This window comes from Aplysia californica, unplaced genomic scaffold (genome assembly GCF_000002075.1).
Source record: "Aplysia californica isolate F4 #8 unplaced genomic scaffold, AplCal3.0 scaffold00128, whole genome shotgun sequence".
Lineage (NCBI taxonomy): Eukaryota > Metazoa > Mollusca > Gastropoda > Aplysiida > Aplysiidae > Aplysia > Aplysia californica.
This window is the reverse complement of record NW_004797398.1, coordinates 432901-451988: the sequence shown is the minus strand read 5'-3', so window position 1 is coordinate 451988 and position 19088 is coordinate 432901. Positions and strand designations below refer to the sequence as shown.

The window sequence follows — 19088 nt, the reverse complement described above, 5'->3', positions numbered from 1 at the left end:
GGGGTATTTTTCTGTTGTTTTGTTGTTGTTGTTTTTTTGTTTTTTTATTTTAACTTAACACGATCATGCAGACCCGAGGAGCGGAAAAAATAAATGTCTCTGCTACTTTATTGCGAACCACACCCGCGATCGATGGGAGTTATGGGCGCGGCACCTCAGACAGCTCTTGTGAGGCAGGGAAACGACGTGCTACGTGATGGCACAAAATACCTGATGATACGTAAACCCATCAATCAGTCATTCTCTTTGATTGATTATTCTATTGGGGACGTATGTTCTTTCCTGCTCTCTTGCGAGCGTTTAATTTTTAAAGATTCGTTGGACACAATCTACTTCCTCTATGTCTAACAGCCAGGCAAAATCGTTCCATGCATAGTATTATTGAAGATATAAGTGGTAGGATAGAATAAGGAATGAAGAGCTGTGGGAAAGGATAGGACAAAAGGATATTATATAAAAGTAAAAATAGGATTAAGAAAGTGGCGATGAATGGGACACACCCTCAGAAAGCCCAGCGGAAACATCACAAGATAGTCGCTGCAGTGGAAGCCACAGGGAGCATGCGGCAGGGGTAGGCCACGGGAAACATGGAGGAGATGAGTGGAAAGGGACGAGAGAGAGAGATGAAGCTCATTTGGAACGAGATTGGCAGGATAGCCCAGGCCAGAGATAAACCAAAGGAGCTTGTACGTAGCTTATACCTGCCAGGGATAAATGGCATTGATGATGATAGTATTACTGCTTTTAAAATATCGGTCAAGAAGCTAAAGGCCATAGGCTAGATCTACATCAAATTTTTATGCCCTCGTTACCACAATTTAGATAATTCAGGAGGCGGGCTTCTGGCCCTACCTGGCAGGACCAACACGGGCTGAGAGGGATACAACCTTCCAGCAGAAAGACCGAGATCCTCGATAACAATTTCTTACCGCTCAGGTACATGTATCGAACTCGGGTCTCCTGCGTGCGACAGCGAAGCGCTTAACTGCTACACCACAGACGCCTGTACACGTCGACCTAAGCAAACTTTTTTTTTAAGTTTTAAAAGTTGACTAATAGATTTCTTTTTAAGGTAATTCACTCTTTCAAGAGGAGGGCATATTTCCAGTAAATTCGAAGCAGGGGTAGTTTAATAACCTGCTACTCCCCCAAACGCCTTGCTCGGTGTTCTTAATCTCCTATGTAGCAAAAGGGCTGAACCAAGTCGGCGTAAAGCCATTGAAAATCCCAAACAGCCGAAATTCCAATTATTAATTCAAATTAAGGAAATCCGCACCTCTGTCAAACACAGGATAGCCTACCAACAGAACCAGCAATATCTTTCTTCATAGTTATACTACCACGATTGTGACAATTACGTGGGCCTACAAAGGTGCTACCATCTTCTTTGATTGTCGACCTCCAAACACGTCATAAGTTACTCTTACAATTTAAGAATTGGGTGGCTGTAGATTGCTTACTTTTTTTTTCAACAATGTATAGCTCCATTTCTTTCTAACTAGTTCTTCTCATCTGGCTTCAGCCAGTTTTTAAAAACAAATTAACAACAGCAACAACAACAACAACAACAACAACAACATCTTCAACAGAAGGCGCATAATAAGAACAGCAAAAATATCCCAACACTTTCCCCAAACCCAGTCGGAATGTCGGTACCTTTCTCACACGCCTCATGAATAAAACATTATGGCTGACGGGACATTTCCGCTTCCGTTTCTCCAAAGATCAGACGGACTTGTGTTCGCTACTCAAGCTGTGAAGGGATCAATAGCAGACCTCTGGGGAAGATGTACACGGACGACACAAAGCGCCCCATCTCGTACCTTAATAATATTATTGTCGTTTGCGCTTGGGCTTTTTTCTTATGAGCTCCGTGCGTCTGCTTGCTATTTTTATCACTCTTTCTAGCTCAACTATTTGGCATATTTACTTCTTTTTCAAGGATTCTGAATCGGAATAGCGGTAACAAATAGAGGGCCATTTTGAGTGCAGACTGTGAAGCTAAAAGAGAAAAAAATTAAAACCAATAAAAAAAACAACCCTAAAACAAAACAAAACTCAACAACAAGAACAGCAGCAGCAACAAACAATAAACAACCAAAAAACAAACAAACAAACAAAAACAAACAAATGTCACAAAATGAATATTCAGTCAAGAGGTATGCTGGTTTTGGTAAGAACAAATTTTTAACTTTTTTAAAAAGAAAAACCTAACGCGTTCCCCATAACGTAATACAAAAGTCGACCATGGGCTCCCCGGCCGTTTAAGATAGTCCTGCATTCTATCTGGTCGAAAACTCAAGCTGCTTTGCAATAATCCCATGGTTTTTCTGTTCCACCATACCCCCCCTCCCTCCCTTTACACAGAATATTCAAAGTTGTCAGAAGATGCGATATCTGGGAGTGGTTTTCGATCGCTGTCTATCCTTCAAAGATCACATAGATGGTGTTGTGCAAAGGGCAAAGAAGGGCTTAAATGCAGTGAAGGTCTGGCGGCTTCAGGAATGGAACAAAGGTTACTGCTTCTTATGTATCAGCAGCTGGTCTTGGCAGTAATCGATTATGGGCTCGGCGTATTGACCTTGACAAAAATCCAACTGGACAAGTTGGATCGAGTTCAAAATGAAGCCATGCGCATCATACTAGGCTGCACCAGGGATACGTCAGTTATCTGTATGAGGCATATATTGGGCCTCATGTCAGTGGAAAACAGACACAAAGTGGCTCAGGTCAGGGCGTACATGAGGGTGGCGGCTGATAGTCAACACCCACTTCACGAAGCCATTGGAGCAATCAAGGGAAATCGCCTAAAACGAGGAGCTTCTTGGATGGCTGAGGCTGAAAACACCATCAAGGAAGTCTGCCCACTGGAAGATATAAAGCGGGGTGAAGAATGAATAAAGATGAATGCGAGACAGCAGGAAGATTTTGGGAGGGTAGTTATTACGCTTAACAGAGAATGTAGAGAGTCGTCTCAGAGGGCGACAGATGCTGAGATACGACAACTGATTGAAGAAAACTCACGGCACGGAGATGTGGTTGTTTACACGGATGGATCTGTTAAACGAGAGGAAAAATCTAGATGGGGCTTCTCAGCAAGAGTGAGCGGCAGATTGGTGCAGGAACAGCAGAGAGTTTACGATATGACAACCTCTAGCATGAGAATGGAGATAGAGGCAATCACTCGGGCTCTCAAATGGGTCACAACAACTCGACAAGCACATATGATCTTTGTCACAGACTCTCAGAGCACTCTGGGGAAGATTGAGAGTGGAAACCTTAGAGATGAATGGACAGAGCTCCTGAAGAAGACAACACTGAAAAAGATCACGTGGATCTTCACCCCGGGCCATGCTGGAGTCAAGGGCAATGAGCGGGCTGATGAGCTCGCTGGAAAAGCAAGACCTGAAGGGAAGCTGTGCCCTGACAAAACTGAAATTGTACGTTCAATCAGGGGAAAAACGAGAAAAAGAACAAGAAGAGTCGGAATACCATCATCTTGAGCGACTTCGTGAGCTTGAAATCGGATGGGGCGCCTGAAGAAGTTCAAGACTTAGTGGGAGGAGCAGAAGGCTATGGAATCAACCATTGCTTGGAACCGTCAGCATCTACACACTTCGAGATGTGCTTCTTCAGGGGACGAAGCGCTTATGGGGATGCCCCTTGTGCAGTGATGTCGGTCCTTCACACAAGTAAACAAGTAAACCTTTTTTGTATCCTAGACGAAATATATTTTAGTCATACTGAGTACATTTGGTCGCTTTTAAGGACAGACTTCGGGGGTTTCCAGATATTCAGACCTACATAAAAAGTGGGCTTTGCCCAACGTATACGAGAAGTTTGGTTTTATAGGTGTGTATATATATTTGATTATAGAGAAAACTCTCCTTGTCTTTTAAAGAATCTGAACATGGGTCCAAAAATTTTACCTTCCATTTTCTCAAAACAGCATTTTTTCGGGATAGCCCCCTTGTGCTTAAAAGCAACCATTTAACAGGTTTGTTTAGCCTTTGTGTCGGCTTGTCCTGGTACATGTATACAACCAGAGACCTATGTTTTTTATGTCTTCATATATCCCGCAGAGGAAGGGGGAAGCACATTTCAGATTTTTTGATTCAAGGAAATGAATTATGAGCCAAGAACATCTTTTCACATCTGTAGTCTGTAGACCGCCATAATGTAGCCAAATACTCTTTCACTTTCAGAGTGCAGGGGACTAAGATGTTCATTTAAAAAAGTAGATCTAAATATAAAATCCTTCGATTTTATACCCGTGTTAAAGTTAATTTTAAACACCTTTCTAAAGGAACAGACTACAGCTTGTTTAAAAGTGAGGACACCCCCCCCTCCCTTCCCCCTTCCTTCACACTTACACACGCACGCACGCACACACACACACACACACACACACACACACACACACACACACGCACATGCACACAAACAAAGACACACACAAGCCAGGAAATTGGACAGAGGGGAAAACACGTACAATTCAATTAAGTCGAAAAACTCATCCGGGAGATGATCTCATATCTTTTGTTCCGCTTCACGAAATGGAGACAGGGATAAGCTCCAGCGTTAGGCCGAGACTTATGAAACTCCTATTAAGCGCCGAAGAAAATTGGTATTCTAATACGATTACGATTTATTGCCACACGCCTCGCTACTTCTCAGAAACAAGACAATTACTGTAGAGTCAGGAGGGAGGGGGGGGGGGGCGGGGGGACTCATTGGTCTTCTGCAATTCCTTATTTATCTGGGGGGGGGGGGGGGGGGTTATCTTGCTCAAAGTAGTCCAAGTCTTGTATCCCATCCATGAGACCGCGAAACGCAAATGCTGAGGCTATATTCGTACACAACAATTTCTTTGTGTAGTATAAGAGTGGCATTCTTTGTTGTACTTGTATATGACTTGCCATAAGAAAAATATATTTAAAAATATAACCTCTCCGCTCTTTGTGTAGGACTTGCTGACCAACGAACTGGTCCCACAAAAAGTGTACCCTCACCACAAGTCTCCTGAAACAACCTAGCACTTCACCAGCAGGGGAGAGCAGCTAGCAGTGTCAAGCAACATGTTCAATACAGAATAGCACCCCATTTTTTTCCAAGTGTTTTACGGCGCTCGCCACAGCGCGCGGGACATATTAACCATTTTCAGTAGGTAGGAGATTTCGAATTTTGCCCGGGTGACGGCCGAAGCCTGCTCTTTTGATCGATTCTAGGACCACTAAGGGATCTTTTGCGTGCACAACTTGCACACAGGACCTTCAAGATTGTTCACCCTTATCCGAGAAGGCTAGGTGTAAATCTTATCTACCATAAGATCAAGAAGGAGCCAAGGGGTAGCAGTAAAAAAGCTGCAGAGAGAGCCAGAAGCCCAGAGGAGAGAGCAAAGGAGATGAGGGGGTGGAGGCAGAAAATGGAGACGAAAGCAGACGACAGAACATTGTTAGAGAGCATGAAATGATGTGAAAAGAGAAAATTTTAGAGAAGACAATTTTCCGTCGCTGTCCGGACTCGAACCCAGGACATATAAAATGAGAGGCGAACACCTTAACCTCTACCCCATTTGTATTTCCTATTGTGTAATTGGTAGTGTCAAAACAATAAGGTAGTGGTTGGTGATAATCACAGTATGGTTCGCCCCTTCTCCTTCTTTTCAGTGTCTCAGTTAATGTTATCCTCATCATCCAGGAGAAATCGGGCCTTTTTAGTAACATTGGAGCGACTTGCATTGCATTACAGTACAGCTTTTACAGTTCAAAAGCTAGTCCTGGATTAAGCTTGGGACCGTTCAACTAAGTGAACTAAGTCAGAAGCTGGCATAAAGGATCTAAATGTATACAAAACATTCTGTGAACCGTCCAACAAAAGGTACGGTCCTCAGCAATTTCAGTAGAATAAATGAAGACTATCTTTTAGCCTCACACAGTCACGTTTCTACTATAAGCATACAATTCGACACATTTTTGTCCAGTACACGTGAATTTACTGCTCTCCTGATACCGATATAATGAGGGTTTAGGTAACAATCAGTATCTTTATTCCAGTCTTTGGACGAGCACTAGGAACAAAAAGAAAAACAGTCCGTCACTCTTGTACTTGTACACATTATATCTAGTACTGGATTTTGTTGATGACGTAAGAGGCCATCAAGTAGCCATCAACTGCCCATGCAACCATAACGTTTAAACTTAAACATCTTCGTATGAATGCAAAACTCGTTAAAGCTATTTGAATCTCGTTAACCCTATCAGTACGTCGTGTTTTACTATCGTATCCATACGACGTGGGGAACTCTGTGCTACCACTTTCCAAAGAGGAAATTTACTCGTTAATCCGATCCGTACGCTTTGCATAGCAGTCTGTCAAAATGATTTTTTGAGAAATACTGAAAGTTTCAAAGAGATCTTTGCACTAGAAGTATTCTAAAATGTGAAGAATACAACCCCGGGGGTACAAACTGACCCCAGGGCGTACGGATAGGGTTAAGAAAATTATACATGTAGCCTACATCTTATCATCCCAGGTTCATCTGCAAGAATACTTCCATTGTAGGGCGTTTGAGAAGGGCACATTCTCAGTAACTGACCCTTAGATTTGTTCGGCTGCAACCCTGTCACCATATGATATAGGCCTACTTCTTGACTGCTCTCACACATCCTCATAAATAAATCTGTTATTTCTCTTCAAAGCACCAGCGACCCAGAAATCTCTCGGTAAATTGTATTTTATCTTCTTTTACATTTACATGTAGGCCCACGTAATTCTTTTTTAATTCTCAACAATCATCCCTTTTTTAACAACCGTTCCGGCTGGAACAAGTGAGCAGTCGAAATGTTCTCTCTTACTTCCATCTCAAGCATTGTCAAGACAGTTTAAAGCCCCAGGAGTTTCATATGAAAGTATTGAAAGCCGTTCATTTTGCTTCAGAGATCTAAAATAAAAAGACGTTTGGGCAAAAGGCGACACTAGTTCCGACTTGGACTTATTCACAGTCTGATTTAAAGGGTTTTTTTTCTCCAGAATAGTCAGTAGAGGCGATCTCCTGAATTTCTATACATTAATAATAATAGTGACAACACAGTGCATGAAATATCCCTCCCTAAATTTTGAGTTGCAGCTTCGGACACATATTGTACAAAAGTTAATGATAATCACATCAAGTTATCAGTTATCTAGATCGTCTAAGTCTAAGCCAAATTGTCCTTTTCTCTGTCAATTATACTTAAATTTGTTTCTTATTCAGCACCGGAAGGTAAACTCCATTTATTTACTTACATGTTTTTTATAACAAATTCACTTGTACGGAAATTCATTGGGAAGTCAAAGTACATGTAGATGACTCACTTACCACACACCTCCTTTCAGGAGTCTTCAACACCCAGGTCGACTTTGTAACACATGCAGTCTGCTCTGAGAAACTACTTAAATCAAGGCAAAATTAACTAAACGTGGTAAAATTAGAGGTGTAGAAAAATAAGATTCAAGATGTAAAACAATTGTACCACTCATATTATAGAAAACCCTTGGAATCTTGCTTCAGTACTTTCACTTTTGGTACGGTACCTGTTTTATGGAATAAATAAATATCTCTTTATAATTGTTGCAGTCAAGAAGCCTATTGGTACCTCTTCCAAGATCCAAGAGCAAATTACGTTCTACTAATAAAAATGTAAAATATAACCAATAGAGATACATTAATTAGAACATATCATATATATATATGTGTATTTTGTTACGTAAAGGACCTGAGTCAGTAATTCAAATGCTTTTAAAACATCAGCATTTATTGTTCAAGAACGCAGTGAACCAATCCTAATCACCAGATACAAATTCAAGGGAAAAAAAAACAAAAACAAGAATGCACTTTGGATGACATTAGTGGTTGAAGATCTAGATCAAAGCACACAGAAACTGGGTAAAAAGTAAAAAGAAACTTTAGAAAAAATGGACACATTGCAGGCATACCAGGACAGAGTTCATTAAAACAATGTACATGATTCGCAGTTCATGTACACGGTCCGTGACTAATTAGAAATAACGCTGACAGTCAAACTTCTGCCATCACAATGAACTCTTTTATATATAATTATATTATGGGATTTCATTCCACTTGACATACAGGGAGTGTTTCAGTTATCGTAGTGAAATCAGAGCATGTGGGTAGTTCCTGTGCAGACCCTCTGAATAAGTTAAGTAATGATCTTCAGTCGAAGTTCAATCATCACATAGAGCTTTTTTTATGACAATTACATCCGTTTGACAAGAATCAAAGCAAGATGCATTCCCAGTCTATTTGACTGCAGGTGTTAAAGACTGATCCCAATATACAAGAGAGGGTTTCAGAACCTAGACTGTGTGTGTTACCCAGATTTTATACATGTACAGAGAGACCCTTGTCCACTTAGTCAGCATGGCAATTGCCCCATTTCACAAAGAGAAAATAAGGATAGTTCACGTACTGACAATGGGTAGAAAGACTTGGGAGACAACCACATCAGATCACCCCTCACCCCACCAACTACATGCGAAATTCCACAATAGCTGGCTGCTGCAAAACAGCTATATAAGTACAATACCTCATTTAGTACAGTTAGACTTTTTCTGAGGTAAAATTTCTCAAGAGCCAAACCTGAGGCTTTGAAAACTTCGAAAAATCCAAAACCCTCATTGGCAGAGAATGAGAAATGAGACTTGAACGCAAGACTTCCCAGCAAAAGAAAGCTAAAGAAGTAACTAACCACATTACACAAATGTGTACTTCTTTAGAAGAACACATTGAGGAAATTGCTGGGAAAAAAAGAGACGTGAACACAAACACATCAAACAAAAACATAAGAAACTTAGGTATCTAAGAAAACAGACATTTTACAGTCTCCATACAAACTATATGGCACACCTTTAGTATGTGACGTCTCTATCAAGATATCCAAAATGAATATCAACTCCAATTTAAAACAATATGAAACAGAAGAAAAAAAACCGAGAAAGACAAAGTACAGTACAGTCACTTTTAATGTAAACAGCATGTATTATATATCACTGACACAAAAACAAATCGCTACACCCAAGCCCATCAGTTTGCAAATAAAGGGGATGCTTTACAACGAAGTTTATTATGGCAGAAACTTTTAAGAACCATTACCTGAAATATAGCACTATGTTTATTAAATACATGCATCTAAGGGAAAATAGAATTTCAAAGCAAGATTTGGGAATAAAGTGTGGAAACTGTGTGCACTAAAACAAATACATCATTTCTCATAATACAGTGCTAGTACAGCATCAACAGGCTGTAGCTTGAGCCATGTGATTTTGTAGTAAACATTTCATGAAATGTAACTAGCACTTGGCACAGCACAGAGAAATTGAAAAAGAACAATCCCCAGCTACTGCTGTGGTACCATAAATAATAATCATATTGTAGTCCAATAACTGACTGTAATAATAATGATAACAAAGGAAGTATTTATTACCCTGTCCTTAAACCTACAACTTATAAAAGAGATATAAGCAAGCATCCTTAATTCTATGGGCCTGAGCTCACATCCCAGAATGCACTACCTTTTCCCTTCTGCACAACGAATGCATGCCCCAACAAGGGTGGGTGTAAATCTAAGTTTTTCCCCCTCAGCACCTCAAGTGCAAGGACCATGTAGGCTTAGGGGACCAAGGCTCTTAGGTTATAAAGGGGAAAAAAGCACAACCTACCTGCCCCACTTTTGCTGTTTGTAATTTTAAAAAACAGCACTAAAATCTAAATGGACATAAAGTTCGTTGAAATTATGAAATTACAGCAACCAAAAACATTTTTACTTAAAAAAAAAAAAAGTAAAATTTGTTAATCAGTCAAGTTTGACACTGCTTCCATGTCAATTTAGGACAAACGTGAACCAGGATTTATAGCTCCATGTCTGTTTCTTATTAATTAGTCATGGAGTCATGGAGGCTAAAGAGAACCAAGAAAAATCACAGTTTCAGCTTCCCAAAGCTCCTAAAGCTAACAAATCATGAGAAGAGATCAACTCAGTAACCACAGAGAGTGGTGATAGCAATATATCAAGCCCTGATGAAAACACTTCTTTCACACCAATCTGTGACAATGAACAAGAAAAACTGGGCTCTCCATTCACAAAATTTGCAGTACTCCATACATATTGCACATAAACAAGGTGTGGAACTATCAAGATGGAAAAAGACCTTCAGCACTGACCAGTGATGAGTTCAGTATTGACAAGAAACTGAAAGGGATATGTCACTATGCACACAAATTGAGGGGTTCAGGTGTCACTAAAGCCCATTTGAGAAATAAACATAACCGTACGTTAAAAGAGTAGGTCAGGCAACCAGCAAGAAAAGTGCCATGACTTGAAAAATACATCAGCTAAATCTTACCAACTTTGGTATTTCAGTACAAAAAGGAAGAGAAGTAATTTTCTACTAATTTACTTTTATAGACTACATTCGATCAGTTTGCATGCATGAACCACAAGTACAAAAGCAGCCTTTTTTTTTCATTGGCTTCGGGGTAAAATTGTTTCAGCCTGAATTTTTCAGAAGGTAAGAAGAAGTGGTCCAAGAATATGTAACTGGGCCCTTGTCTGGATCCAAAATGTAAAAAATCAGGTGACCTTTCACTTGCCCAAGGCTTTCAATCGTTTTTCTATACTGTCCACATTTTGTTGAATAAGTTTGTTGTTGTCGGCCAGGCTTGACTGAAGCTGGAAAGAGAAAGACACAACAAAAAAATATTTTAAAAGATTAATCTTCATTTGTACATTGAACTTTGGAAAAAACCTGATTTTAATCTTTGACTTGACAAAAATTATCATTCGATAAAAAGATGTGTTTGCTAGAACAAGCAAAAAACAGAAAAGGTTCCTTTGTTAACATGCTCTATGAGTAAAATGATATTCTCAACATTTTGTCTCAAAACAAATTGGCTATTTTAATATTTAAGAAACTCAAACAGTAAATAAATGGAAAGAATGTGCTTCTAGGCTCTTTTTTTTAAACACATACCTCTTTTTAGCCTGATTTCTATATTGGTCGACACAGTCCTATTTCTGTGATATCGACTCATTATATAGTTATGCTGCAAACTGTTCTTATAAAAGAGAGGAGACACAGAATTTGATAAAGTGATAGAGACAGCAAATAGAAAGTGAAGAAAAGGATAAGTGTTCTCAGAAACTGTTTCTGTTACCTGTTTTTGCATGTCGGAATTTGCAGCCAAATTGGCTTTTACTTCCTGCTGGGCAGTGTCTAAGTATGACAAGGCTTGACTGAACTGAAGGGCTGTGAAATACAGGGGGAAAGCAAGATTGATCATAAATATTCATTCAGTCCACACTGAAGACATTCATCAACAATTTTGAAACTGAGTTAAAGTTTAAAGGCATAACCAAAAAATGAAAGATTAAGTCCTGATTCTCATAGCTAGCTTTATTTCTTATATATGAGACGTAAACAGTCGAACCAGCTCTGACGACCACCTGTCCAAGGCAATCACTTGTACAAACGGCTGTTTCCCACTTCCCTTTTGAAATAGTTTTACTCTATAATAATGACACTCTCCAAGGCAGTGGCTGTCTTGGACAACTTTGACAATACTAATATTATATACATTTCAACAAATACTGTTTAATTTAACTTAACTTGCAAAATTAATACAAGACTTTTTCTTTCAAATCATACACCTTAACATACACACCAAAAAATTCCAACAATCTACCTTCTCATGTTTCATCTGGTAAAAACAAGAGGATAAAGTTCACAGAAGTTGAACAATAAAACCCAGAGATTTCAAGATTTCACTCACACAGAGCACAAGCCTTCTCTAAATGCAGGTCTTTGTGATTTACAATTTATCTTTAACAGTTTTCTGAGAAAACTACTCAAAATCTAACTCCAACAGTTCTCCTGTGTTTAATTTTCCTTCCTGTTACCATCTCTAAGGTGTGGCACAACCAGCCGTCAGCATATTCACAAATAAATAGATAAAAGAAGCTTGATGATAACTTAAATGGCAAGAAGTAACAGTATTACCTTCTCCCAAGACAATGTCAAGCCATTATATTCATACACAGACGTGAAGCACGTTGGAGATGTATTCAACACCAAAAAGAATAGACCAACCACCAAAGAATTTGAAAATAAGTCCCTCATTTGTTACTGAATAGTGAAGTTACAGGTGTGATGAAATGATAAAGTCCACCAACTCAAATGTGTATAAAGGAAGCACTCTTACTAATAATAAGCAAGTTGCATTTTACCTTGTTCATGGAGTTCTTGAAGTGAGACCAGTCTATCCACAACCTGAGGTAGAGTCTCAGCACTTGCCTCCCATTTTTTGGTCAGCTCAAACAAGTCACTGATCTACACAGAAGAAAGAAAGAACAAGATTTGTAATCAGCAAGATAATGCGACGGAAAAAACTAACTCCACAGTACTAACAAAGATTAAAAAGGCCAATGAAAATGACACCGCATATTACGGAATACCATTGAGTTCTTTTCTCCGAGTACAGAACAGTCCACCATTAGACCATCAAAGAGTATCTACCAAATAATACTTACAAATACATAAATCTGATGATTTTGACCTTTATCGTTAATTAAAAATGCTTGCTAGATTCACTTTTTCATGATAGTTGAGGCATAATTTAATTATTTAATCCACATACAGGATTTATTTCTTGTTTGGCAATAGTGAATCTACTAATTGCTTCATTCACAAAGGTTTGTTTGATTCAACATTGACCTTGATAAAAATTAGATTGGAGTGGAGTAGCCTTCACATTGTCCACAGCAGTCAAAAATGTAACCTTTTACATATGAAATAATTCTTAACTAAAAAGAATGAAAACCCACACATCATCTGCTTCCACTACACTTGTTTTGTTTTGTTTTAGTAGAGGTTTTATGCCGCTCACAACTGCATGGTCATATGAGCGCCAGAAGAATAGAGGTGTTACAAGAGAGTAACAAGCACAAAAAAGAAGAAGGGGAGATAAGGACGACAGATATTTGATAGGAAAGAAGAAGCAAACCACACCAGAGCACTCGCCAACCACCCACCACTACACTTGGATCTTATATTTCAAAAAAGGCTTTCATAGAAAAAGAACACGGCGCACCGGCAGTGGAATTTTAGTTGCCGCGGGGGGGTTCCCCGCCGGGCGCTTTATCACGTCGGGGTCACGGGGGTCAGCTCCCTGTCGCCGCTCTATCTGGGCCGACTTAATTTTTGGTACTTTTCAACGTGCAATTTAAGGTGTATCCTTGTATTTATGGTAATTCTCATTTAGTGCACCCAAAGCATGCATTTCTGCTCTTGAGACTCAAAAAAGAACGGACGTTGTAACTTGTCTGGTTATTTCGTTAGACACGCTGGAGTCGGCAATGCTAAATTGTATTTTTTTTTTGGACTGGCGTGAATGAAAAAAAATCAATATAAAAAAAAAGGCATCGTCAAAATCTGTCTAACTTTTGGAAAATGAACGACATAGCTTTGGTGCAGATACTCAGAAAAGATGGTATCTGCGCTTATAACAGAAGGCTGTAATTTTGCAACTTTATCCATCGGGCACACAATTCGCTATGAATTTATTCCTCCAAATTCAACTTTATGTGTCTAATATAATCGTGAATATTCACATATTTTCTCGAAAGTTGATAAAAGCCACCATGAAGTTTCTCTATGAAAAGTGCAAATCGATTTTAGTTCTAGAATACATCTTCAATGTAGATCTAATACACGAACAGTATCTGTTACACTCCAGAAATTCCTTACTTTTCTTAAAACGCTAAGTCTAGGTTTTGTAAGTTGACTGAATAATAGGGATGACTTCTCGTAATTGGGTTATAAGAATAATTCCTAGCTTTCCAGGGACACTGAATTAGCACCAGACTTTTCCTGCTTTATTTTTCGTTTCTATGACCATTTGCAATAACTGACTATGTGACTGATTTCTTTACATTCATAATTGTGTCTGCGCATATTTCCGACACAAAAACTAAAAATGAATGTGTTAGCTGTCATTATTTTTATTCCATACAAGAAGTTTATCTCTACCCATGTATTTACACGGTTTTGTGGTTTTTTTAATTGCTTAGATTCTATATTATATCTTTTTAGTTGTATGCAGGCTGCCACAGACACAGCATGATTCATGAACAAACGCAGAGTAACTTTCTCTTGTTTAATAGTAAAATAAGAGCTAACGCTGATCATCTTTAGTTAAAAAATGCAGATGTGCATCTTTATCCTCTTATAACTTGACTATTTCTACTAGCGCAGATTTAAGATTTCTCATGGTAAAAGACATGATATTCATAGTCAGTTTAACACAGATTTTGGAGAGATCTGTCGTGCCTTTTTTAAATTAACAATCATTTATTCATAAGTTTGTAACTAGAATAGGACAAATTGGGTACTCTACAAAGACTTGCCTAGAACAAAAACTAAGGCACAGAAATTAACCATTCTAACGCAGAATAAATCTCTAGACATTGAGCTTTTAGTACATCTGCGTAATGGTTTGCTGTGTGGGATGGGGAAGAAGTTATATCGTTTTAAACATAGTCAAAAATGCAAACTTCCTAACCGACACCGGCAAAGTCGCCTCAGGGCTCATTAACCCCGTGACCCTGAGCCGGGGAGCTCCGGCGGGCTGCTGAGTCACGCGAACTAAAAGTAACAGAATCGGGCGAAAAGTGACGCCGTGAGAAGTACTTTGGCTACAAATACAGGACTAAATTAGATTTGAAACTTTAACAGAAACAGCTTTATTCACAGATGCATCATCCTCTTCTACAAAATACAGACTTCATTTTACATACCCTTTTCTGTTTATCTGGATCAGCCTGTGGTTCCTTTTCTTTCTTTTCGGCAATTTGTTGCATTTTTTGTAGGACAGCGTTAAGTCTGGCTTCAACAGTCTCAGTGTTGGAAGCATCCAGCAGTGACAGCTTTGAGTTCAGGGCTGCCACAGAACCCTATGAGAATAAATATTTCTGAGGTCAATGATTTTTATCTTTAGATGTGCCTGAGTAGATGAGCTATTATAAGACATAAAATGACGAGAGAATAATGCATATCACTTACAAAAGACGTAAAGGTGAAGCTGCCGGATTAAAAATCAACTAGACAAGGGTTCCAATCTTGGCTGCACCAGTACCAGCATTTTGCGCTCTAAAAGACACTGCCCTCCCTTTCCTATTTTCCCCAAGTCAGTAAACAAAAATAAACACATTTAAAAAAAAAAAAATTGGCACCAGCATTTGTCTAGGCTAAACAAATCACTGAAGAGAGATCTGTACAAGGGGTGACCTCTTCTACTCCATACTATGGCATCAGGACAGACTTGAGTTCAATGAGTCACACAGGTTCCGTAGAATTTTTTTTCTTTGAAAGTTTTCATGTGTTCATAGTTTTTAAATAATATGTGATGGAACATGACTTTTTCCTCAGAGGGATAAAAAGCACAACTGTGTACTTCAACTTACAATCAAAGACTTGTTATCTGTGTCCGCAGTCAGTACATTCTGAAAAAAGAAAATGATATAAGTACAGGTGTCGAATTTGATTATTTTTTAGTATAAACAGAAATCATGGGGAAACTTTGCAAATAACAAAAATATAAAAACGCTAAACAAAGCAAACTGGCAATGGGAAGTACTCAGGATGTAGAAAATCTTAATTTCCTGAACACATTTTCTTCCTTTGTGGACAGTCTGTCTGCTGGAGAAATACAAGGGGCAACATATAGAAAGACTCTCATCAACTGAGAAATTGCTGTATTCGGCACCATTGGGGGAGATGTCAATTAAGTGTTTAGTACGATAAAGGAAAGGGGACAGTTACTGAGAACTATCTTAAATATACGATTAAGTGAAGGTATTAGTCTATACATATTTTGCATTGTCCAGCAAAATTTCCTCTTTTTCTTGCAGCTCTGGATGTATTATTGATACTTCTAGCAGATAAGACAATAACCAGCTTGCAAACCAAATTTCTCTTTAAACTTAGCCAGCTATTAAGTAAATTAAGACTAATGCATCTGTTAACACAAAACCACATAAGCATATTTATAGTTTCAGAATTAAACTCACCGTTTTATCAAAATTCTTCCCAATCACATTTTCAAGTCTGTCCAGCCTTTCCTCAAGCTTCGCAAGCTGTTGAGATTTTCAAAAAAATAGTTTTAAATAATTACAAACTTATCTACTGTTTCAACCTTTGGCAACAATATGGGTGAAAGCCACACTTGGCACTAGTACTGAAGAGCTAAAACTCATTATTAATGAGCACAGAAATTCCATAACACTACTAACACAATACAATAATGACGCTTTTTAAAAATTATTAACAGACACATTATTGAACAACTTTCTGGTCAAACTTAACACAAGATTTAGAAAATGCATCTCTGGAGCACAAATACCATGAGGTGAAGCCTGCATTTGTTTATGTCCATACATATATATATATATATTTAAGCAAATGTAGCCATACACATCAGAGTGACAAAAGAAGCACTTGTCACTCAAATGGACAGCTGATTCAAGAGGAAGTTCACAGAAACGAAGATATATATTCAAATACTGTCAAAAGAAAAGACTGAAATTTTTTTTAAAGACAAATAGTAAACTATCAGTTTCATTGTCCAACTCACACAAGCTTACATTGTACATTTCAGACAACCTAGTAAGAGAGGTGATACGGTAAATCAGACTGCATCACCTGCACTAACAGTTACTCAGTCAAAAACATACTCTGGCGTTCTTGCTAAACTGCGCTTGCTCCGGTTTGTAGAAGAGCTCATACACAACACTGTCCCCTCCAGCACCAGGAGCTCCTTTCTGTTTGGATTTGTCCCCCGCAGCACCAAAGCCCTCTAACTGGGTGAGAAGTCGCCTGAAGGCAGATAAAGTAAGTACAAACTGTAATGTTGAGCATTACAAAAAAAGGACAAATTACAGTGGAATGGAACGTAACTGCATATCAATGTGGTTTTTTAAACTCATACGAGTGAGATTTTACGGGTCTATGTTTAAATGAATCAAAGAGGAAAAAAACCCCAAAACATACGACATTTCATATAAAAAATCCTGATCTTACAGAGAGAACCTGATGAAAAATTTGAATTCTACGACTAAAATTCCATATCAAAATCATATTCACATGCCTAAGCCCAAAAAGTGAGTGAGATTTTAGGGGTTTATGTTTAAATAAATCAAAGCGGAGAAACAAAAAACAGTGACTCATTGTACTAAATTTTTGGACCTGATAGAGAAAATCTGACACCGGGTTCAGATTCTACCACTCAAATTCCATACGAAAATCCTTTTCACAAGCCTCAGCCCAAAAATTTTCAGAATTTTATCGACCAGTGTAACCATTTATAAATTTATCGAGAAATATCAGGCCTGACACTGCATGTCACAATGGATAAAATTCATAACATATACACTAGAGACAGTCTACAAATAAGTTTGCGTCAAATTCAAGTTCAATATTTAGAACAAAAATATTCTGAACTGTTGAGTTAACAGAATATTGGACAGAAAAACAAAAATCAAAAACATTTTGCAAAAAAATTCCCTTTCACAAATAAAAAAAACAAAACACTTTCACTTTCGTTTGTTTCAATACACACTGGGTCAAATACACTGATGCAAAAAGTTGAGTTTTCAGTAAAGCGTCGGTATGCAAAATAATAATAATAATAAATAGCATAATTTGTAGACAGTACAGTGCATACCCCCGCTCAACTCAAAAGCAAGCTCTTACTGAGCACTTACTGTCTCAGGGCTCCCTGGGGATCTGCCAGATCAACCTTGGCCTCAGGTCCCAGCAGCTTCTCCAAGTGCAGGTCTGCCAGCTGGTGCTGCAGGTACTCCAACTGTTTCCCCAGCGCCACAGGGGACAGGGAGTCGCCCGCATCTGTTTGTTGGACTGAATCCTAAGGGAGTGATAAATTTGAGATTTGAACTTAATAATAATAATAATAATATTAATAATAATAACAATAATAATAATAAAAATAATGATAATAATAAATAGCATTATATAGCGCACATCCCCACTCGACAGCAAGTTCTAAGCGCTTTACACACTATATTATCACCCCAGCAGATCATAGAACATTCAGAAACAATCTCAGCTTCCCAGATAGCATACAAAGCAAACAGCTGAATAAGTGCTCAAAAACTAACAAACTGACAATATTTTTTACTTAAATACACTGTATTCTTTTCACAGCATCAAATTAACAGCAGGCAGCTGGAGTTGAAAAGAAGGATAACAACCTTCTGGTTTTAGGCATACCAACAAGACAACACCAGAAAGAACTGGAGCGACAGCAGTGACGGCAACAAATATAAGTGAATCTCTCTCAAAGGCAGTTTTATAGTTTTAGTAGAGGTTTAACGGCGCTCGCAACTGCATAAGGCCATTTGAGTGCCAGAAGATTAGAGGAGTACAAGAGTGTAACAAAAAGAAAAAAGAAAAAAGGGAGATAAGGACGGTAGATGTTTGACAGGATAGAAGGAGCAAACCACACAAGAGCACCCGCCAACCACCCACTCTCAAAGGCAGAAAAGCGTAGTGAGCTGAAAATGTGCAGTAAATGCTTCAGGTATTTTTTACAAGCTAGTGTACCATGAAACATTACTGATCTTTTAGTAATAGGTATCTTCTTGTTGCAAAAAAGATATTTAACTATGTTTAACCTGCTTTACAAGGTATGAAAATAACTTAATAGGCTCCCAGTTTTCCTCTGACAGTAACAATGATGTCCATCTTTCACCTAACCATAGTGTAGAAGTGCAGAGAAAGGAAGAACTGATTGCAGGTTATTTCATTATCTTAATAAAGGCATTTGAACAACTCATACAAATAGGACTCAGTAAATCACTCAAGCAGAATAGGTGTCTCTACAGGACCCCCTACCCCTCTTTAGTGTGCAACACAGCTTGCCATAATTGAACAAGAATAAGTCTATTTCTTCAATCACCTCCAGCTTTCTGCTGAAAAGATGCATCCCACTCACCTTATGTTGACAGTTGACCTTA

At 38.5% G+C, this 19088-nt stretch overlaps 1 protein-coding gene across 2 annotated transcripts in view; it reads right to left on the bottom strand.

Annotated features, from left to right (window-relative positions):
* Window positions 1-7775: 7775 nt before the first annotated feature.
* LOC101860089 (dynactin subunit 2) overlaps window positions 7776-19088 on the bottom strand; it is a 20806-nt gene continuing 9493 nt past the window's right edge. Inside the window, exons 6-13 of one of the 2 annotated variants that reach the window (XM_005096388.3) lie at window positions 17817-17977; window positions 16788-16929; window positions 16125-16190; window positions 15519-15557; window positions 14853-15008; window positions 12285-12387; window positions 11216-11307; window positions 7776-10730 (exon numbers count right to left, since the gene is read on the bottom strand). In XM_005096388.3, the coding sequence (XP_005096445.1) occupies window positions 10644-10730; window positions 11216-11307; window positions 12285-12387; window positions 14853-15008; window positions 15519-15557; window positions 16125-16190; window positions 16788-16929; window positions 17817-17977 (846 nt within the window). In that variant the 3' untranslated portion in view covers window positions 7776-10643. The remainder of the gene's footprint in view (window positions 10731-11215; window positions 11308-12284; window positions 12388-14852; window positions 15009-15518; window positions 15558-16124; window positions 16191-16787; window positions 16930-17816; window positions 17978-19088) is intronic. The other variant, XM_005096389.3, reaches the window with a different exon arrangement.